Raw genomic sequence first — 23318 nt, forward strand, 5'->3', positions numbered from 1 at the left:
GATAAGTGGTGGCGTAGACCCCCTCCCCTGTTCAATGATGGCTTCTCAACCCTGGTGTAGATGGCTTCCTTGACACCTCTTTCAAACCATCCATCTTCTCTGTCTAAAATGTGCACCTGGTGGTCCTCAAACGAGTGTCCTCTGTCCTTCAGATGTAAGTAGACTGCAGAGTCTTGACCTGAGGAGTTGGCCCTTCTGTGTTGAGCCATGCGTTTGTGTAGTGGTTGTTTAGTCTCCCCAATATACAGGTCTGTGCATTCCTCACTGCATTGGACCGCATACACTAGATTGCTTTTCTTGTGTTTGGGTGTGCGGTCTTTGGGGTGTACCAGCATCTGTCTTAGTGTGTTCTTGGGTTTAAAAAACACAGGGATGTTATGTTTGTTGAAAATCCTCCTGAGTTTCTCTGATACTCCAGACACGTATGGAATCACAATGTTGTTGCGTTTGACTTTCTTTTCCTCATCCCCTGTAGTTTTGTTCTTCTTGGATTTTGTGGCTGTCTTCACAAAGGTCCATTTAGGGTATCCACAGGCTGTAAGTGCCCCCTTCAGGTGATTCTGTTCCTTCTCTCTGGCTTGGGCGCTTGTTGGTATGTTTTCCGCTCTGTGGTGCAGTGTTCTCATGACCCCTAGCTTGTGCTCCAGTGGGTGGTGTGAATCAAAGAGTAGGTATTGGTCTGTGTGTGTGGGTTTTCTGTAAACACCAATCTGCAGGCTCCTGTCCTCTTCAATGTGTACAGCGCAGTCCAGGAAGGCCAAACTGTTGTTGTGAACATCTTCTCGTGTGAACTTGATGTTACTGTCCACAGAGTTGATGTGTTCTGTGAAGGCTTGCACTTCCTGGCTTTTAATTTTGACCCAGGTGTCGTCCACATATCTGTACCAGTGTCTCGGTGCTATACCTCTGAAGGAGTTGAGGGCTTTATTCTCCACTTCTTCCATGTAGATGTTTGCCACAATCGGGGATACGGTGAACCCATGGCACAGCCATGCTTCTGTCTGGAGAATCCACCGTTGTACTGGAAGTAGGTGGTGTTTAGACAGAGGTCGAGTAATTTGCAGATTTGGTCAGGGCTGAGGCTGGTTCTGTTGTCCAGGGTGTTGTCTTGTGTTAGCCGTTTCCTAACGGTTTCTACTGCCTCTATGGTGGGGATGCAGGTGAACAAAGAAGTCACGTCAACTGAAGAAGTCCTTTGGATGAGGGACGAAACGTCTTCCAGTATCTTCAACCAAGTCCAGTTGTCCTTGATTTTAACCTTCGTTGGATAACTATGACCTGGATGACTGAGAATCTTCATAGACACTTTAAATCATTGTTAAAAACATCTCTTTCTGTGGCATTTCCTTAGAGTTAAAAAAGTTATATCCTAGGTGATTTTATTATCATTATATATCATATATATAGTCTACTGTATATTGTAATTAAGGTGTTATTTATGTACTTTTATTTGTAATTTCTGTTTTCTTATTGTACTTTTACCCTGTAAAGCACCTTGGTCAACCTTGGTTGTTTTAAGTGTGCTATATAAATAAAGTTGATATTGATCTCTGTTCTATCTATTTTATCAGCCTCCAAAATGACCATACAGTTGAATGGACACATCTCTAAAACAGTTTAAACAAAAACTGAACATGATAACATCAGGGGATGGTTTATTGTTGTGCTGCAGATGGATTAGAGTCAACATGCAGAGAGTGCCCTCTGCTGGGTATAATCATAATATCATGAACACCTCCAGTGTGACAAACAAAAAATAACCATCCTCAAGTTACAAATAAAGTTAAGAAAATAAGAGGAGTTAAGAAATTGGAGTTGAGCTTTTAATGCAGTCAAGCTGAGGGAGGAGGTAGATGACAGTAACCACCACATCAGCTAAAACACATCCATCTGTTTTATTATTTACATCACAGTGTGGAAAGGTAAACTTGACTAGCTGATGTTGCTGTTACGTTATTAAGTAACCAACTACTTCTTGGGATTAAATTATCATTATGTTCCATGAAAGCACATGTTTTGGCTTCATTTTTGGGTATATATATATATATTTATATAATAAATATACCGTCATACCTGACAAACCATGGCCAAAAACTACCGTCCAACTTGACACAAACAGCTTTTTAAACTGGTCTAAAGGTCTGAACAGAAGCCCTGTGTGTGAGTAATATATGCTGTATTACAATATTTACATATCAAGATGAAAACGGGACTTACAGACTACTGAATTGTCAGTGAGTGAGATTGTTTAATGTCTGCATTGCCGTTACAGATGTCTTCCAAATTGTCTTCTCTCAAATGGGGCAAATCAGAATAGACTATTAAATGTTTTAAAATTTTGCATTCATCTCAATGAGGCGCCTTGTTGCAGACCTCCCCGACGGCCTCCTGCAGTTTCTTTACGGACTCCATCACCAGCCGGAAACTTTCATGGAAGCTGCCGTTGCCCTCCTTCACCCAGGCCGCCTGGAGCTCTCTGACCCACATCAGGATCCCATCCAGCTGCTTCTGCACCTCCTTCTGCTCCTCCAGCTCAGCTAGCAGGGCCTGTCTGGCACAGACTTCTGCTTCGTACGATCTCTGGAGGTCAGCAAGGGACGACTCCAGTCTCAGCACCTCCTGGATGGAGCAGTACCATAGTCAAATCACAGACAGACACATTACTTATCATCCTGTTTTCAACAACACATGCAAACATGATGAAAATATAGAAATAAATGATTCTATTAACTTTACAATTCATCAATCTGGCTCTGATAGAGAGGTATGTAATATGTATGTACAGGTATGTAACAACATAGAATTTAGGTATCATAACACTACAGAGATTAATCTTAAATTTTCATTACATATAATGACTGCGTATAGAAATGGCTAGTAACTTAGTTTTCTGTTGTTCTAACTGAAATAAAGAGCTGGACATATGAATTAAACAGCGGCTTGTGGGACTCGGAATATCGTCAGTGTGCATTAATGAACACCCACCTGTATGTCTGGGGGGCAGGTCTTGTGTGCCTGGTCCTCGGGCAGCAGGACGTTTGGCGGCACGGAGAGGCAGCGGCTGACCAGCAGCGCCTCCATCCGCTCCGACAGCGGCTTGAACCGCTCCTCGAGGAACTGCTGCAGCTTGCGGCTGCACTCCCTGGCCCGGGACCGGAGCAGCTCCTCAGCCCCGTCCGACTCGCCTCTGCTTAACTGCCTCACACACACCTTCTCCACGACGGGTAAAATGTCGTAGAGGCAGTCCTGGAAGGCGCTGTAGACCCGCAACATGCAGGTTTGCGGGGTGAAGCCGAAGAACTGTGTTTCGTAAAGTTTTAAGGTATCTGCCTCTTCAGCGACTTCTCCCACGGTTTCCATCTTCGTCTCTTCCCGGGTTTCCCGCGCCATGTTGAGTCTGTGACGTTTTTTGTTTTCCTTCTTCTTGTTGGGATGTTTTTGGCAGTTGGCAAACAACGAGATGGCGCATTACCGCCACCAAGTGGTACGGGGTGTGCACTTACTACTAATATTATTAAAACATAAAATATAATGCTGATAAAATAAATAGATTATCATTAAAATGAAAATTACACAAAACGATCATGTCATATTGTGTTATAGCAACATATTAGATTTTATTCTAATATAGCTCACGTACTAAAAGTAATAATAAATAAGGATTTTTATGATTCTCATACTTGTGTATAGGCCTATGATATGTTGCCAATATCATTAAAATAATAAAATTATTTCTTATTTTAAACCCAAATAGTAGGCGAAATGTTTGAAGATTTCGAGATTCTGCATAAGGACAAACACAAACTGAATAACAAGGTAATAGGGTACAAGAGTAACATCTGTATTGACCAGTTTTTTGTAAGAGTCTGCCAGAAACTACACTGAACAAAACTATAAATGCAACACTTTTGTTTTTCCCCCATTCATAAATGTTTTGCTAACAGGTCTCTTTGTATGTATTTCATTGTAGATCATTGGTTTGTGTGACTGGAGTGTGTATAGGCTAACTTTGGTTGTGTTTAGGTGTAATTTTGGTATGAATTACCGTAAATAAGCTCTGTTAAGAAGTAAATAAATTCTGACCCAAGATCTAGAAAGCTTGGTTTCTTTTTTAAGAACTTTTTACTTGTGCAAATAAAATTTGGTTAAAATAAGCAAATTTACCACATAATACTCTGATCATAAATTTTTGTCATGTTTAGTGAATCCAAACAATACATTTCCCACCGCAATGCAAATTTAGGGTAAATATGGACAACAATATGTATGTGGGCAAGACCAAAATAAATGCACCAGCATTTGATTTAGTTAAAACCTGTGAAGCATTTTGAATGAGATCTCTTTGACTTTGTTGGTTAAAAAAAACTTTTCCCCAACAAATTTCTCCAACAAATGAGGACAAATATGGTACAGCAGCGGGTGTACTCCTAATGTCCTGTTGAAAAAAAGTTGATGAATTGCCTTATTCTTACTTTTAGGTTGCAGCGAAAAACAGATATTCCCAGCAGTTGTTTCCTTCACATCCACCAGTGTAGGGGGATCACCAAATCCATTAAAACCTTTAAAAAGTGAGATGACAGCAGAGGGTATCGCATCGAAGACGATAGAGAAGCCCTTTGGTGAAATAGGGATACCTTAGTGATGAATAAATTCAATGTAGTTATAAAGTTGACCACGTTGGTTGAATAACTGATTTACAAGCAGAACTTTATCAAGAGGTTTGGGGTTTTTGTGATTTGTGCTGTACGTGTGTGACGTAGCTGTCTGCCACGCCTCCCGCGTTGTAGCGAAAGGGACGTGCGCGCGTCCTCACTTCCTGCGCAGCTCCTGCTTCTTTCTGGTCTGTGTTGATAGCGGCTTTTTGCTTCCACACGTGCAATCTTTCCTATGTGAATCTCTCCCCTTTGGACCAGTTTATAAGCTCATCCTGCTCTGTCAGAAAAGGTGAAATAACTCTCTGCGTTGAGTGTCCGATGTTTGTACACCTGCGCAGCCGCTTGCATGTCGGGGCAGAGGTTAGGGCTGGAAGTTGAGCCGGGTTTGCTCCTGTTAGCATGGTGATGCTAAGCTAGCTGATGCGTCTACTTTTTGTTGTGGTGTTGCTAACGTTAGCTAGCTAGCAACTCTAACTAGCCGAGCTGGTAAACGCAGTTGAAGTAAATATACTTGGGTGTACGTTCGTCCTCTTTGTGTGGAGCTAAATTGTGATGATTATCTCTGTGTCGTCTTCTCTCCAGGTTTAAAGCCATAGAAACCGACAACCATGGGGGCTTATCTGTCGCAGCCTAACACAAACAAGACTTCTTCCGATGGCGGCAACAGCAACATGAGCTACGGGTTCTCTGCCATGCAGGGCTGGCGTGTGTCCATGGAGGTGAGGCGGAAAATGAACGACCGGATCAGAGACGGCCTTGTTGCAGCTCTGTTTCTTGAACGCATCGAAGAGAAAACAAGTTGTAAATGGCGGGATACAAGGAAGTGAGGGCTTTCTCTGTTTAGGATTGTTTGGCGATCTTCCAAAGTACACTTGAAGTTCGTCACACTCCCAAACTAGCTTTTCCCTGAGCATCAGCTGCAATCCACAATTCATCATCAGGGCGTTTTTTAGCGTCTTTGTAATCAATCTCCCACAACATCCATGAGCATGTAATTGGTAATCAGCTGTTTGACTCTTGTCTGCTCAGGTGTGGGAAGAAGAGACCACAATCACTGCAGCTCACAGCATTTTGAGATCCATATCTTTTACCTCAATTTTTAGGTCACTTCTAATGAGAAAGAAACGCATATTGCCTAATCACGTATCAGCCAACTAGAACTGATAGGCCAGCTCTCAACAGATTAATAGTGGTTCCCAAATGCAGGCATGTGAGGAATTCAGTTAAGACACATGTTCAGTGATGAAAACACAAAATTGTTAAAGAACAGACATGTTGTTGACGAATATGTGTATTGACAGTCCAAGAAAATAATGTGCACAGCTCTCCATTTTTAATTTGTCGTCTTACCTCTGACTCACCTAATTATACGGGTTTTTATTTTACCAGAAGAGGAAATCAGATTGCTATGATTTGTACCAACTGTGTTGTCTGTATTGTAATGTGCATTTCTGTTTGTTGCATCACAGGATGCTCACAATTGTATCCCAGAGTTTGATGAGGAGACAGCCATGTTTGCGGTATATGATGGACATGGAGGTACAGTCTTGTATTTCATATTATTTTGCATTTATAGTATTTAAAGTAACGCAATTAGTGAAACACAACAACACAGCCCACAAATCCTGTTCCAAAAACAGTTTCTCCCAAAACTCATGTTTGGCATGAGAAACAGCAGCCAGACACAAATATCCTTCTCTTTTTGATTTTTCAATCATGTTCTAAAATGTTTTGTTTTTTTATGGTTTACCCCTATTTATTGTTTGATTTATACACCCCTCTGGGCACTATGTGTACGCATATATATAACCTGATTTTTCCCATTTAGGTGAAGAAGTGGCTCTGTACTGTTCAAAGTATCTTCCTGACATCATCAAGGAGCAGAAAACCTACAAAGATGGCAAACTGCAAAAGGTGAGACAGAGCAGAGATGACCAGAGGTGTGCTGCTCGACTGTGGCAAAGTTACAAATTATGTGGGATCAGAGTCAGTGTATTATGAGAGTGTGGTCTCTATTTTCCTCTTTTTCACAGTACAGGCACATTTGAAGCTCTCTCCAAACAGAGTCTTGACCTTGTTATTGCACCATGTCACTTTACCGATGCACCTTTTGCGTATTGTTTCCAGGCTCTGGAGGATGCATTCTTGGCCATCGATAGCAGAATGACCACAGAGGAAGTCATCAAGGAGCTAGTCCAGATCGCTGGACGGCCCACTGAGGAGCCACCCACTGCAAAGGTGGCAGAGGAGGACGACTGTGAGCACACCCCTAACAATAAAATAAATGTAGTATAGTATGTTTGATATATATGTGTAAGGAACATGTAACAAAGCTCACTCAGGTTGAATGGTAACGGAGGATTGAGAATATTGACTTAAAGCATAATGCAATAAACCAGGAGATAAAAGTTATGATCATAATTATTAAAAAAAATAAACGCGATCAAGGGCACGAAAACGCAACACTGTAAGAAAACTACAAATACAAGTTATTCTAGAGAGCCTACATGTACACTGCTGGTAGAGAAAACTGATGGCAAATCCTAATAATAATAATAGCGGCTAACGTCTAAACGATTCCATGTTTCTGCCGCACTCTTAGTGGAGACCGAGGAGGCAGCGTTGCTCCATGAGGAAGCCACAATGACCATAGAGGAGCTGCTGGTACGCTATGGCCAGAACCTCAATGCTGTCAAGCACGCAGCTGCCATCAGGTAATCGAACGGACTCTTTATTTTGACTGAGTACTAACACTAATTTGACAATTAAGTATTTTGAGCCTTAAAAAGCCTGTGAAATGGGGACTTGAACTTCCTGGAAATGTTGCTTCATGGAAAACGACTCCTCAGCTGTGACGTCATGCAAGTCAAATGTTTTGGGACTCCTCCCCTTCTGGCCATTTCTCTCTGTAACTGAAGGTGCATTGGTCTGCACATAAAACTGATCACCTTGCTGCCAACAGTCAGGAATCACAATACATCAAATCAAAAGACACGAGTGGTTGACCCTTCTTTATTTCCTCTTTGCGTTTTGTTCTTAGTGCTGCTGCTAAGAAGGCGTCCTGCTCGCACCCCGAGGCCTCTGGAGATAAATGTGGGGAAGGAGAGAAGGAGAAGGAGGGGCTAAATGGAGAGGTGGGGGAGGAAAGCAATGGGAAGGTGAAGGCAGGTGAAGGAGCGGCATGCGGGTCCAAGCTGCGAGCCTGTAGGAGAACAGGAGGAGGTGAAGGCAGTGGTGCAGGTACGGAGCTGGGAAGTACATTTTTGTCTGCAAAAAGAAAACAAGACATAAAAACTAATATTTTAAAATGAGGATCCTTTCATGTGAAAATGGACACAACGGTTGGCTGCTGACTAAATACATTTCAAATACTGAAGATTTATCTTTTTTTTTTTTGTTTGTTTGTTTATTTTTTTACTGTTTAATTAAAAAAAAGAAGTGTCCTGTTCGCTTGGGTTCACTCTGTGTTCCTGTTGTCCAACACCTCATGTTGTCCTCGTTTTTCCTCTCCAGCTTCTGACTGTGGAGGGTCAGGAAGCTCCAATGGAGAAGAGAAGGCTGGTAAGGCAGAGGGAGATGCAGGACCCTCCTGCTCCTCTTTGTCTTCCAAGGCTGCAGGAGATAACAAGTCTAGGTTCTTTGACGACAGCGAGGAGTCTGAGGAGGGAGAAGAGGAGGAGGGCAGCGATGAAGAGGTGAGAGCAGGGGACCAGAATAAACCATCCTGTTTGGCTGTGAAAGCTCACCCGGTCTGGTGACATTGAAAAACACTGTAAATGTGTGATTTCATTATTAGGATGGCAGCGAAGAGGAAGAGGGTGACAGCAGTGAGCTGGAAGAGGAGGAGGATACAGAGGAGGGAGAGGATGACTCTGAGGATGAAGAAGAGGAGGAAATGTGTCTTCCTGGAATGGACGGCAAGGAGGAGGTGTGTACAAAGGGGATGTTTGGTTGGATCTCATGCAGCTGCAGTGTCTGGAGGGTTGAGTTGAAAACATTTGTAGAAGGATTTAACCATTTTGGTGTTCCGAAAGTTAATTGAACATGATTCTGTGTGATACTGAGGTTGTGCGTATTTAACTACACACACAAAGAACATTGCTTATTCAGAAAGCACTTCCTGGGTGTAATGTTATCCATGGAGGCATGATGACTTGTAGAAAAATAATGTAATCATCTAGCGCAAGCTAGTCAATGATTTGCTGTCATATAGTCCTCATCTCTAACCTCCCTGATAACAAGGAATTGGAATTGATCACACTGAGCGATCAAAATTTTTCCACCAATGACTTGTACCACTTGTCATAAAGTGACAGTGTTCTCATATGCTGAACACTTTCCAGCTACAAAGCCAACAAACAGCCTGCAGTATGTCGGACGGCCATATTGCAGCAGAAGCCAGATGTAACGATTTGCGAAGACTGTTTAAATGGAAGAAGCTTTAGTGGCTGCCTTAAATAAATAAAAGTTTGTCTTATGGAAAAAGGGGTTGGTCTCTTTTTTTTTTTTTTGTCACATCTCCCATGTTCATGTATTCACAGCCGGGCTCAGACAGTGGCACCACAGCTGTCGTGGCTCTGATCCGAGGAAAACAGCTGATTGTGGCCAACGCTGGAGACTCTCGCTGCGTGGTGTCTGAGCGCGGTAGGTCCAAACCATTTGGATCCTATTTACCTTGAAGTGTTGAATTGTAAAATACTTACAAATACAAACAATTCTATCAATTAAACTGAGGGTGCCTCAGCCATACATCTATAATCCCCCTGTTTCAACAAAGTTTATTGTTGCATATTGTTAGTGCTCCGTTTTAGTGTTTGAGCACTTAGTATATGTATCAGCATACTGAGTATATTAAACAGGCTGGTTATAGTATAACTTTCTGTCATAAAACGATGCAGGACGTTACAGTATTGCACCTGAGCCACCTGGGGAGTGCATGATGTGAAAACGGCGGAGCACATCTACATTAGAAGCGTGTGATAAATGTAGATAATTTTGAGGCGCCAACTCAAATGACACAAAGATTCAAGGTTGTTTGTTTTTCATCACTTGGAAACTTAAAATTTCAATAAATGTTGGCATTGTTCATTTGAAGAGCTTATACCTTGGCTGTCAAAAATAATTACTTTCCACTGTCAGGTCATGTAGTCGTGTTACTGGGCAACAGCCAATCATAGTGGCTGTTGAGTGGTCGTCCCTGAAAAGTGTGGTGGCAGATCTTTTTATTAAAGGTTTTAACAAGTACATACATACATACAAATAACCTTGTATGAAATGTGTGCGCTCTGTTCTTGTGTTTGGCTGTAGGCAAAGCTGTTGACATGTCATACGACCACAAACCAGAGGACGAGGTGGAACTGGCTCGCATCAAAAACGCTGGAGGGAAGGTGACCATGGACGGACGGGTCAACGGTGGGCTGAACCTCTCCAGGGCCATTGGTATGGCTGATTTTTATGTGTGGTCAGAATTAAACTAGTTTTAGTAATAGTTTTGGGGGTTTTTTCTGTTTTGGGTCCAAATGCGCCACCTAAAATGTTCGCACACTCTCCTCCTCTGAGATCTGTGAGCAGAATGAGTTTCTCTTAACAAGCTGTTAACTTGGATTCCCAGGTGACCACTTCTATAAGAGGAACAAGGCCCTGCCTCCAGAGGAGCAAATGATTTCTGCGATGCCAGACGTCAAGGTTCTGACACTTAATGAGGACCACGATTTCATGGTCATTGCCTGCGACGGCATCTGGTGAGTTTGAGTGGTCATTGGCAGTTTGTCCCGGTTACTGATTTTTCATTAGGATTCATTATTTCTTTGGTCACCTGTAGATTTCATTCACTTCATATCTGAGGTGCCATGTTAATGCACGTGCATAAACCATGTTTCCGTATGTGTTGTGTGCAGGAATGTGTTAAGCAGTCAGGAGGTTGTGGACTTCATCAGTGAGAGGATTAAACCAGACCAGAGTGGCAATGTCAGAGCCCTCTCATCCATAGTGGAAGAGGTGAGCGAGAGCTCCTGTTACACGCGGAGTACTCACACAATGTGTACATAAATCTGTAGGGGTTTTTTTTGTTTGTTTTTTTTTTTAACCAGATCAGGAGCTCAGGAATCAGTGACATGTCAGACATTTAAACAACTGGACATATTTTCTTCACAGTAGAAAAAAGATATCTTTAAGCTTCAAACAAAACTGCAATAAACACTTTTTTATTACATTAAAGTCATTACTAAGATTTTTAAGGTTGGTTCTTTATCTGTACTACTATAGTCATAGAGGAACAAAGAAACCAGAAATTATTCATATTTGAAGGGCTGGAATTTTTGACATTTATTTTTTCTTAAACTATTAATTGATTCTGAAAATAGTAGCCAATTAATTAAATAGTTGGAAACAAATCAATTAATCGTTGCAGCTCTATTATGAATAAGCTAATAGGAAAAATGACTGGATGAAGCCTAACTTCTTTTGACATAATTGGCCACGTATTCAAAAATATGGCAAATTCTTGTCTGCTTACTGAGATGGCAGCCCATCCTTACTCTTTGTACTTTTTCACAAATTTTCACCATTTTGATGTCAGAAATATTACCCACTTTACATTTGTGTCCAAAAACATATTATTGAGTTTGTATAGTGAACTTTGATACAGACATTGCTGTTGCTACCCTAGCAACAATATTTAAAGATAAATATATTCTAATCCAGTCTGATTATAATCAAATTGTATTGACTTTAATGAAAAGGATCTGATTTTAAGAGCGTCAATAAAGTTCCGGGATGCTAAGGATTATCGATAAGAGTAGTAGTTTATTTATAAAATCCTAACAATACCCATCCTGTTCATTACAGTCCTGCGACAGACACAGATACTGGATTTATTTCATGTTTGTGTCAGAACATTTGATTTATTGATTTTAATTTCAACATAGATAAAAAAAAATCATAAATGCTTCTAAAATTGCATACCCTAGTTTTAATGTTGTATTGTTGTATTCAGAGAACTGTTCTCCAGGGTTTATACGTGTCTTATTTAAGTTTACCTGTAAGAGCGATAGAGGTTCTACTGTATAGGTAATGATGAGAACGAAAAGGTTCCCAGTGACTTCCACACAGGTTGAAATTTGCTAACTAATGTACTTAAGATTAGGAGAAGATGGTAATTGGATAAGAAATTCTATCAAATAAGAATAAATATGTGCATGCATCTTTAATTAAATTTTCCACATGTCCTCCTGACAGCTGTTGGACCACTGTCTGGCCCCTGACACATCTGGAGACGGGACCGGATGTGACAACATGACCTGCGTCATCATCACCCTCCGGCCACACCCGTGCCCCGCTCAGTCAGATGACACAAAGAAGAGGAAGCACCAGGAGGAGGCAGAAGGGACCGAAGTGGAGGAGAACGGCAACGACAGCAAAAAGGCTAAAAGTGACTAAACACCCTGTCCCAGAGGGAGCAGCAGGTCCCAGGCTACCCCTGACACACCAGAGACGCATTCTGTTCAAAATTAAATCCTGACCTCACAAACATCAGTTCACCCTAAAACAGAAAATACAAATATTATACAGATGCTCAAAGATCAGCTGAACTCGGATCATCGGTATAGTTTTTTTTGTCCTCTGTTTTAGGTGGATTTTCAACGTAACACCCTCTCCAGCTGTTTATTTTGTTCGCTCTCGTTGGAACGAGGCTGGACACGCTTTACTTCTTACATTCAGAAGTGGCGAACTCGCCGCTCACTGGCATGCTGAATAGCACATTTCCACGTATTTGTAACTAGGAGGAAGATGCAGGACGAACCAGTCTACAGAGATTAGTGTGTATTTCTAAACATTTTAGACATGTCTCACCATCTCTGCAGACGTGCACTGCACTCCGTTATTGTTGAACGTCCACTAGAAAAAAACTGTGGAAAAATATATTTGAGGATAGGTCTTGTAGTGACCTTTATCTGATTGCTGTTCACATCTTACAGTGTGCCACATGCATATTCATTGCAGTTTTGCAGTATGAAATATGCATGTTACTTTTCTAATATGATACTGCGCAATGCTGACTGTGTGTTGTGCCCAAATTACAAAACAGTCATATCTCAACAAAGTGCCATAGAAACCATGAATTCCTTTTATAGGCACCATTTCACATCCTCAAATTAACTGAACCCAGAGAAGGGAACTGAAATGGCTTCAGATTAGCGTTGTGTAAAAGTAGAAAAAGTGATTGAATGAGAGGATGCTGGAGTTCTTCTGTGGCCCAGATTGAAGATGCAGTGAGAATGCATGTGCGCGTCTAGTTTTGCACTGAATGTGTTGGTGCCCTGTTTCAGGTTCCTCTCTGATGTTGATAGCCCACCCTGAGTTTAAGAGGCAGTGAAACAGCAAGAGGAACTGAAGGCTTTGGGGTACTAGTCCAGTTGCTCTTGTTTGCCATTATATATATTTTTTTATTTTTCTCAGTCATCAACAGTACAGCGCCCTCATTTCCCATTCCTGTATTGTCTTTATCAAAATCTGTAAATTTCCAGACAGGGAAAAGATGCCAGGGTTTTGGGAGCTGGAGTACTTATTTACTGATATCGGAGAGACAGAATGTGTCCAGCATTTTATTTCTCTGTATGTCCATCCAGAAAGAGATGGTGATTGAATCCCTGGACCGGCCCTCGACACACAACTCGTCTCTGGGACTCTACTGTCCTACACCCCATCTACTCCCTGTCGGTTCCTTGTTTCCACTGTAACACTTTTTTTTTAAGATCATCTCTACGACATGAGTTTTGAGTAGTATTATCACCTAAAAAATGTTTTCATTTGTGATTTCTGGCAGTTCTTTAAAAAAATCCTCTTTTTTTTCACTCTGAAAACACCCTGGATGCTGGACTGTAGAGAGGACGCACAAGGTTATTTTTGAGTGGAAATACAATTTGAAGTTCAGAGCACCAAGACAGTATCTGGTAACTGTTTAGAAGATAATATTTTTTCTTTATTTACAGAATCTTCATTTAAACCATACCGTGTGACTTAAGTTTGTTTCTAGTGTACTCTCGTCACCATGCCCTTTTTTCTGTACATAGTTTTTTCAATACTTGTAATTGAAGAAAAAGAAAATGCTTTTTCTTTGTAATTGTGAGTCAATGTGACATTTTTGGTGCATACTCTTTTGACACCAGTATGTCAGTACATACAAATACATTTTTTAAAATAATGGGACAACTGTATTCCTGTGTTTCTTTAAATATAAACAGTGCTGCTTAATCAGAGGGTTCAGAAGTAATTTTATTGTGAAATTGTGTTCATAGATGTATGTTGCTGAATTGGGGGGGACATCCCACTTCTCAAAGCTACAATATGGAGCAATTCAAAGCACACTTGGGTTGCAGCCCCTCTTACAGCAGAGAAAACGGATGATGTTTGTCTGTCTATCCTGTATTTTTGTCCTGAATCTATACTATCCACACTGATAGAAAATGTGTACGACATTCATGTTCCCCTGAGGATGAACTCGCTGAGCTTTTTGTTTTAAAGCCATTCAAAGGCCAAAATGTTACCTTTGCACATTAATATGATGAGTGAGAGTAGACAACTACAGGAAACAGGTCAGCTAAGATAAAATAATTAAATTCACCTGTATGGGTTTATCATTGGAGTGCAGCAGAGCCTTTACAATGGAAACCTTTCTGAGAAAAATAACTACAGCATTAATCATTTGCCTGTTTAAAGTCTGTGTGATAAATCTTTTAATCAAAAGAAGCTAAAATGTTTAATATCAAAAAATGGCTAAAGGCAGGTTTAAAAGAAGAGACTCAGTTAGTTCAAGTATGGGGGTACTGTAAACAAAACGTTACTGTGGAAACACTAACATGCTGATGTTAATCTGGTACAGGGTTTAACCATGTTAAAAGATGCTCAGGTTAGCATGCTAACATTTGAGGAGGCTGATGGGAATGTTATAAAGCATTAGACATTGACACATTTTGACTACATGAAGGTGCTAGGTGCTGCACACTCAAAGGCTTCTCTGATATGAGTTCTGCCTGCATGCACAAACCCTGCTGATCTTTGTATGACAGGTTGTGTACAGATGTCACTGCAGAGGGCAGCAAAGATCTTTGGACCAGTTATGCTGATAGTTGGACATTTCATGATCCCTTAAAGCAGGGAGAGGTGAGTGTCTGGAGGGTTTCATCCTAACCAGAGCATTAAGCAACTAACTCAAACACCTTCAATCAGCAGACCTAATGAACAGTAAAATGAAAAATAAAGGACTGTTTTCCTTCAGTGGCACAAGATCACAGTCCTCATGAAGACTTAGCAGGTGTGTTTTACTTCATATCACCATAGAAACAACAAACCAAAAGAGCACAGACTTCTAGTTCCCATCAGCCTCAGGGCCTCTCTGTCCTGCCCTGCCATTGGCTACTGCTCCGCAGTCCTGGTGGTTGCTCTGCTCCCCACGAGGTTCACTATTGCTGCAGGAACAATAGAAAGCAAGAGAGGAAACACACCCTGTCCTTGGAATCTAAAAATGTCATCACACACACACTATAATACACACATTTCTCTGTCTTTAACAGGAAGGATGTTTTTTTTGTCTGTAGATTAGCGGCTTCAGCGCTGTGTGTGTGCGCGCGCCCAAAGGTTGTTAGTCTGGGTGCTGATAGAGACAGAAATACAGGCCAAAACACGGTGGGGTTTGTGTCTCTATCTGTGTGACTGTGACCATTTTGTCCTTGGATGTGTAATGTGTATGATTAAAACTGCTCTGCACTGTTCTTGGCTAGACTCACCCAAAAAATAAGAAGCATGACTCCCTCATCACCACTCAGCCCAGCACATTGCAAGGCCTTTTTCAGCTATTGGAGTTGTTACCATTAGGATTAAGATTTTCTTGGAAGACGTAGCTGGTCCAGGCTGATTTTTCACAGCATAACTATGAAATAAATGTTTAAAAATATGCTTCTTAAATGCTACTACTGTGGAGCTCAATGGCGGCTTTGTCCATCTGTGTGTGTGTGTGTGTGTGTGTGTGTGTGTGTGTTTTGGGGGAGTTGCTTCTGTCTCGAGACTCTTAAACTTGACTGATGACTGTGGAAGAGAACCACAGGAGTCCAACTAAACCTTGGCTGCAATTGTACATATAGGACTGTGTGCGCGTGTGTGTGTGCGTGCGCCGCCTAGCCAACAGGTCTTATATAGAATGCTGAACCACAATAGCAGGTTGTAGTTAGACATTGAAAGTATTCATCAGGCTCTTTTTCGATCTCCTGCTCTTGCTCCTAAAACTGCTTGGCTTCATTGCCCTCACATTGTACATTAGTTCAGCAGCCACTGTAGTGCAGTTTAAATACTTGCTGTGACCAAAAGTTGTTAACTTTAAGTTACTATTTTCAGAGTCACATACCTCTGATCTGCATTCCTGTTTCTGCTAATGTTGTTTTCATTTGCAGCTGTAGTAGTAGTAGATAATAACTCATCACAAGTTAAAATAGCTTCACCTTATATTAAGTTTAGTTAGTTGTTTAACAATTAGCTTTTTCCCTAAACATGGATGTTGCGAAAGAGGAAATATTTAATGATTTCATTATGATATTCAGTCACGTTATTTTTTTTACCCCCAAATCCACCACCACAGACTGTCTGTACTTCTATGCTTGTGAGGACCCTCTTTGATACAGCGCATTCCCTAACCCGAACCTCGCCCTTATGAAAGGATGGGCTCAAACGTGTAGTGTTGCTCCATGTCATGCCATGTTAGCTGTCTTAATTTTATAAAGTGATATTATTTCAATGTTGTGTTTATAGATTGTTGTGCTGCCCCCCAAATGGCCAAATAAGAGACCCTTTAACCCCATATTGCTGAGACACACACACAAACACACACACGATATAGGAAGATGTCACAGTCAGCTGTTCCCTTACTGGCAGGACGTACCAGCATGTCAGTTCCAGACACATCCTCTGCGTGTGCAATTCATCAGCATCAAACTAAGCATTGATAAACTGATAGTTGTAGAAAAACAGGAAAGAAAAAAAACATTTCCCACATCCTGTGTTCTTTTCCGCTCTTCCCTTTCACCTTTCTTGTGCCCTTCTCTCTTCCCATTTACTTTTCCACCCAGTCACTTCCTCTCTTCTTCCCTTCCTACTTTTACTATAAAACTCATCCCCTTTGTCTTCTGATTTTTTATTTATTTTCCTTGCTGTTTCCTTTCTTACTCCCTAATCATTCTGTCTGGTCTGTTTCATTCTTGCCTTCCTGTCCTTGTGTTTCAACCTAGGCCTACATAAAATTGAATCAAAATAGTGTTTATCTTACCTCTCCAACTTGTTTTTAGGCTGTTTTTCAGGTCTCACCGTGATGATGTCCACAGAAAAATTATTATTTTGTCAATTAGTTTTATTAACAATAGCTGTACTGACAGAAAAAGCACACATTAGGCATAATGTCCATTTCAGACATTATCACGCAATTTATTTGAAATATAATGTTTCAGTCATGGACTTCTGGCAGGCATCAAATTCACAACAAGCTTCAGGCAGCAACAACCATCCTTAAATAAATAATATTATGTCAAGATCCTTAAAAGACACGTGAAAATGGAAAAAAGAAAATAGAAATTAAAACAAAAAACTAATAGATGGTCAATGCAAAATAAATTATTTTTCTCAGTAAGTGAAGTTGAAGCATGCGATGGAGGAGGCACACACACACTCATCAACACATATGCAGACACACATACTGTACATTCGAGTGCACATCTGTACATACTGGAGCACAAATCTGTAGGTACAAATAGGTGATAAATATAAACATTAAGTCAACAACGTCAGACACAAAAGCGTGCATGCTGGAACTGATTGACACACATCAGGACATCAGTATGTCCAGTAGGTAAACACACACACACAGGGTGCGGTCAGAGATAAGAGAGAAGTGGAAACAAGCTGCTGTTTGATCAGACGACATACTGCTGCTCTGACATCACCGAACATTTATTTACTCTCTCATTCTTTCATTCTTTCTCAGACACATATTCACCTCCTTTCTGACTCTCCCTAACAACATTTCTGTTTATTCAGCATATTTCCTCTTTTTCCGACAATCCTTTTTATCTCCTCTGTTTTTTTGCCTTAATCTCCTTTTTCTCATTCAAACAACTAACAATAAATGAACATTACAGTACGCAGAGGTGAAGTGTTGCACGAGTAACCTTTGGTTTTAAAGTTGTCCTATATGCCAAAGCACAGCACTTTGGGTTATAATGTGATACTTCACTGAAACTCTTTTGAGTGCAAAACACTGTCAAAGGTTTGTGACTCTGCACAGAGAGAAGGGTCTGTGGTCCACATGGATTCATGTTGGTTCCAGTAGATCAGAAGAGTAACACGTTTTCATTCAGAAAAAGTATCAAAACACCCAAAGAAAACTCAAGCTGGATCCAACCTCTGTTCTTTCTGAACGCTGAAATTACAAACTTTCATGAAACCACCTTTATAAGGTTTTCAGGAAAAGTATCACTTAATGGCACAGTTTGGCTCCTTGCTTTAAGAATCTGCTCTTTTTAGAGGAAAGAAAATTTGAGTAAGTAATTGTCCACTCTTCTTTGCTTTCTAACTCTTTTCTTTCCCCCTGATTCTCTTATCATTTAGACACATGGTCCTGCCATGGCTTTTATTTATCTTCCATGTTCCTTTATCTCATTTATTTAGTTAGCCATGGAGCAGGTCTCATGGTCTGGGTCAAACAATTTTAGAGAGTCTCTTTAGACCCCTCGCTGAAAATATACTTTCATTAGTGGTAGTTAAACCTGTAGTGACCACTGGATTGCCCCACATGCACAAGCAATACCAAAACATTGTACATATTAGTTTATTTGATATAACACATTGATTGTACATGTGAGTGTGCTGGTTAAAGATTTAAGGATAACATGACCTAATTTAAACATATTCTGGAGCTTCCACACTTAGTACTGAGAGTGTTTTTTGACTGTGAGGTCTCATTATTGTGTGTTCAGAGATAATGTGCAGAAAATGCTGCCTGTTACCTACACGTCTGCTTTCTGTCAGTGAAAGAGCTGTTGTTCAGCTGTCACATTCATTCAGACACAGAGAGGCTGTTCTTCCTGCTATAATCAAGGGTCAAATGTTAAACCAGAGCTTTGTCCAGTGTGAGACACGTTCTTGATGGCATGAAACAATATTAACTGTAGTAGAGAAACCTTTTTTAAAACTACAAATTTATATTTTTGCACATTCCACAAAGGTCTTGTGATTGATGAAATCTTGCTCCTCCCCACAGCTACATCATCTTGTGACCGGGCTGAAAACCACCGTCCCAAAAACAGCAACAGAAGTTCTGTGGTCGATGAATAGACATCTGATGTCTCATGACTGAACCGATTGTTCATATTTATTCCACCAAGAAAAGCATTTTTAAATATTATTTAATTGCACCTCTTAATCGCTTAACAAATCATGTATGAAAATATATTAAGTAGGTGTGATGTTGACATGAAAGATCAGTTATCTGCCAGGCTCAAACACACAAATGCACAATCTGTAGAGCATTAGAAAAGTACAGGACATTTTCCTCAGAAATTCAAGTGACAGCATCTTTTTTGTTAAAAGTATAATGCAGAAACCAATCAGATGTTGAAAAATATATATTCCATAAAAATCAGTTTAGTTCAGGTAGCTTTTTTAAGACAATTTAGAGCTTTAACTAACTCTTTATCTTATAGTACTCTTTGATCATCAATGTTTGCTCCACAGCCATGCTACCGGCTCTAAACTTAGGCACAGCTGTGTTTTGAGCTGAATGCTAATGTCAGCATGCTAACATATGGTAATTGGCACAAAACACAAAGGACAGCTGAGGCTGATGGGACTGTCATTATTTTTGCGGGTATTTGGTCAGGAAGAAGAACTGGACAAAGTGAGATTTTGACCTGATGATGGTGCTAGGTTCAAAGTCATGGGAAGTGATTGCATTTTATCCTGAATTGTGAAGACCTTGTAACTCAAAATCACAAATTCCAATGTGCTGGTGGAATTTAAAGAAAAGTCAGAAGATCTTTCATGGCAACCCATCCAAACGTTCAGATATTTCAGTCTGGACCAAAGTGATGGACAGACTACCGATCTACCGACATTGCCATCCACAGAGCCATGCTACTAGCATGGCTAAAACTCACCAGACAATAATTTTGCTTTAAAAAAATATATTTTTATTTCCAGCTGGAATTTCCAGCACCTTAATGATTCAACAACTCGTTAGAAGGCACTTCAACTGCTCTTCTGTAGGAAAGGGAGAATGTGCTTTATTCATTTACCTTCCTTTTACACATGGTCCAGGGTTTCAAACAGGAAACTTTTAGCTATAACATCATTCATCCAACGAATTAGGGCAGTGCATCTTTTGCAGATGAGGTTTTAGCCTTTAGACAAAGTTCAGGGCTCTTAAACTTGAGACAAAGCTTACAAGCAGCTCACTAAAAATGGTCAAATCTCAGGTGTTATTTCTGCAATAATGAAGATTCCCATTTTTCTACAGAAACTGTGAAGAATCACCTTCCTTCTACAGACTTCCCATGACTCACAGAGCCTATCTGATGAACCTGAGTCAACATCACATCAGACACCCACTCTCTCCCACGCGGTCTGTTTTGCCTTAAACAAACTGACATACACACCCTACAAATAACACACGAACGCACTCATGCATGTCATCTTTTTTTCCACAGTGTCTGCACTTTCCCTGCATCTGACAACGTGTAGCTAATGTGCCACATTCAGGTGTCTGTTATTTTAACATGACGATAAAGATTCACATGTTTCATTAAACCATCAGACCTGAAATGTAATAAAAAGTCTAACTGTGAAAGATCTTCAAGGAGCACACAGAACACAGAGATTCATTGGCTACAGGGGTGCACTGAAGCATCGTCTTTGAACTCTGCACAGCTGAAAGTGGGCCTCTCTCTCTCTCTCTCTCTCTCTCTCTCTCTCTGTCTGTCTCTCTGTCTCTCTCTCTTTTTCTCATTCTACATTGTGTGTCAGCTCACATGGTTAAGGAAAGGACAAAAGTTCTGGCCACAAGCCTGGTCAATGGGAGCTGTGTGTGTGTGTGTGTGTGTGTGTGTGTGTGTGTGTGTGTGTGTGTGTGTGTGTGAGTGTGTGTGTGCCAGCTGGTTACATCTGGTTTAAGAGGCCACAGAAGGAGGCAGCTTTCTCCCACCTCTTAGTATCAGTTACTAATCCCTGTTTCCCAGAAGTGTGTGTGTGTGTGTGTGTGTGTGTGTGTGTGTGTGTGTGTGTGTACAAGCATTTATGTGGAAATTATTGCCACATACAACTTCAAATGAAAAATGCATAAGATGATGAAAATCTTGATTAATGTTAAATTAAGTTTGAGTTATCTGCCCACCGAGTTGTTATTGCTCAATTTATCTCGTCTACTGTCTATAATATCTGCTACAAGCTATCTGCCATGGGTAGGTCTGGTTTTTATTCTCTGAGTCTGTTTTTCAGTTCCATTTTGGTGAACACCGTAACAGGAAAGACAATAATTTAAATAAAATCAAAATAAAGTAAAATAAAGTTTAATTCTGTAATCAGCTCACTCATTAACAACGCTCTGTAAGATCAGATAAGATAGTATAAGATAAACCTTGACTGATCCTCAGATGGGAAATTCAGAAATACTTGAAATATAGAAAACGTAAATAATTAGAAGTATATTAAATGTAAAATAAAAATTATGATATAAATGAATATTGAAACTGTACAAGGGCAATTGAATTCAAAATTACATGGCAAGTAGTAGGCTATTCGTACAGTACCCATGACCAGTTGTACTACGAAGAGTGAAGTACTGTCTCAAGTGAAGTGGCGTAGTGGTGTGATTAGTAGCAGCGAAGTCAGCAAGTATAATGTAAATAAGAGTAGAAAGAATATGACACCATCGACTGTAACACCAGATTAATATATAATATGTAGTAGTGATAGTTTTTAGTCTGTATTAATATAGAAATCAAATAGAAATATAATATATAAAGTAATAAAACAGTATAATATAGTAACATGATGGAGTATGATGTGGTATGCAATATAAAATATGATATAAGGTGAACTGTCATAGTAATAATAGTACAGCAATATCATACAGAATATAAGATATAATATAGTTTATACAGCTATAACACAGATTATTGTGACCTTGGGCTTCGTCACTTCCAGAACAATCAAACAAGGCATTGACTACAACCAGCCTTCACTTAAAAAGCCAGTGTCTGTGGATTAAAATTCACATACTTCGTTTCTCATTACTCACCTTAGTCATTAAAACTGACCGGTCAATAGAACTTTTTTACTGTAGACATTTTCACAAGTCATGGTAGCAAAAGCACAGGTGTAATTAATCATTTTAATGATGGCTGTATTTCATGCAGGTGAGCCAATTCCAGGTTCCTGCTAGTGCACATGCAGACTCACTGTCGTGGCCTACTGGGACACTTAACTGACCGGAGCAATCGTTAATGTTATTAGTTACACCTGTGTTTTCCCTGCTATATCTACTGTGAAAAAGGTCAGTAACTGTAGCCCTTGCACAAAGCCGTCTAGTTCTGGGCCACCCTAAGCATTGGCTAATTTTCCATTAATTCTGGGTACTTTGTCCGATCTAAAAAACATGGCCGACCGAGGCAACAGCATCAAATCACTCAGCTCTGTTCACTCCAGCAGAAAATATTTGCCTTTTAGTGGGAAGATTCAGCAAAGAGTGTAACAATAAAAAAAATACCATTAACATGAAATCTCAGCGCAGTGTAGACGTGTAGCAGAGCTGAGATGCTGTGGCTTCTTTATGTGGCAGGCCTCAGTACTTCTGCTAACTCGTCGCTCTGACTCAGGTTAGCTTACTTAGACAAACGTTTCAACTGACGATGTCCTCACTGCCGTTCCAACAGGTCTTCTCATTGTTCACGGTACAAATCACGCCTTTTCCATTGTTATTGGTACCCAAAATCCAGTGGCCTCTCATAATTCCCATCTCTGCCCACAGCCTGAGTAAGTGAAGACACCTGTGTGTGTTTGCAGGTTTATCAAATGTTATTATATGCTTTCTATGACATAAACGTACTTTCCATGCTAGTTCTGTGCAAGGTTGCGACCACTGCTATTCTTGAAAAAGTGCTTGAAATTACTGTGGTAGAGGCCTCAAACTGATTTAGGTGGTAAGATTGTTTTTTGTACATGTTTTCTGTGTGGTATTGTTTCACTTATTGTAAGAATAAGCTGCTGGGAACTGTCCATATTGTCTGAGAAAAGTTATAAATATCATACCTTACTCTGCTTAGCACATACTCCAAAGAGACATTTGACATATCGTGTTAATTCACACGTGCAGGGATGTGGTCAGGAGTGAAAATGTGGTAAACCCTGACCTTAACCGTCATGTATGTGGTGTTGCCTGCTGTAATGTGCTTATGTAAACGCAGTAGTCATCTGTAGTTAGCAGTCCACCTGAGAGACATATGTGGAAAGAGAGTGGGGGGGAGCTGTGGGGGGTGTAAACTGTATGTGCCGCACTGTTTCTCAACTGTGTAAATGCCACCTGACACACTCTCTGTGAACTTTGAACACACATGCAATCAAAAACACAGC

General features: G+C 40.4%; 2 protein-coding genes across 3 annotated transcripts; one reads left to right on the plus strand and one right to left on the minus strand.

The window, feature by feature from the left end:
- Window positions 1–1638: 1638 nt before the first annotated feature.
- mis12 (MIS12 kinetochore complex component) lies at window positions 1639–3412 on the minus strand. The gene is made up of 2 exons (XM_046032590.1): window positions 2986–3412; window positions 1639–2619 (listed from the first exon to the last, which is right to left on the minus strand). The coding sequence occupies exons 1-2, from the start codon at window positions 3388–3390 to the stop codon at window positions 2350–2352; spliced, it is 675 nt and encodes a 224-aa protein (XP_045888546.1). The 5' UTR covers window positions 3391–3412; the 3' UTR covers window positions 1639–2349.
- A 1370-nt stretch (window positions 3413–4782) lies between these two features.
- On the plus strand, window positions 4783–13862 carry ppm1g (protein phosphatase, Mg2+/Mn2+ dependent, 1G). 2 transcript variants are annotated; one of them, XM_046032588.1, is made up of 14 exons: window positions 4783–4944; window positions 5238–5374; window positions 6125–6194; window positions 6484–6569; window positions 6783–6912; window positions 7258–7369; window positions 7696–7895; window positions 8169–8350; window positions 8452–8583; window positions 9197–9299; window positions 9963–10094; window positions 10267–10396; window positions 10553–10652; window positions 11892–13862. In XM_046032588.1, exons 2-14 carry the CDS (start codon window positions 5264–5266, stop codon window positions 12090–12092), a joined length of 1689 nt encoding a protein of 562 aa, XP_045888544.1. In that variant the 5' UTR covers window positions 4783–4944; window positions 5238–5263; the 3' UTR covers window positions 12093–13862. The 2 variants fall into 2 exon arrangements, with proteins under 2 accessions (XP_045888544.1, XP_045888545.1); XM_046032589.1 differs by lacking the exon at window positions 4783–4944 and adding an exon at window positions 4993–5141.
- Window positions 13863–23318: the final 9456 nt, after the last annotated feature.

Source organism: Micropterus dolomieu, linkage group LG20 (genome assembly GCF_021292245.1).
Source record: "Micropterus dolomieu isolate WLL.071019.BEF.003 ecotype Adirondacks linkage group LG20, ASM2129224v1, whole genome shotgun sequence".
Classification (NCBI taxonomy): Eukaryota; Metazoa; Chordata; class Actinopteri; order Centrarchiformes; family Centrarchidae; genus Micropterus; species Micropterus dolomieu.

Coding starts and splice junctions, on each gene's coding strand:
- mis12 (XM_046032590.1), bottom strand. CDS start 3,390: ATGGCGCGGGAAACCCGGGAAGAGACGAAGATGGAAACCGTGGGAGAA. Junction 2,620..2,985: donor CCTGCCCCCCAGACATACAG/GTGGGTGTTCAT, acceptor TGCTCCATCCAG/GAGGTGCTGAGACTGGAGTC.
- ppm1g (XM_046032588.1), top strand. CDS start 5,264: ATGGGGGCTTATCTGTCGCAGCCTAACACAAACAAGACTTCTTCCGAT. Junction 10,397..10,552: donor ATTGCCTGCGACGGCATCTG/GTGAGTTTGAGT, acceptor TGTTGTGTGCAG/GAATGTGTTAAGCAGTCAGG. Junction 10,653..11,891: donor TCTCATCCATAGTGGAAGAG/GTGAGCGAGAGC, acceptor TCCTCCTGACAG/CTGTTGGACCACTGTCTGGC.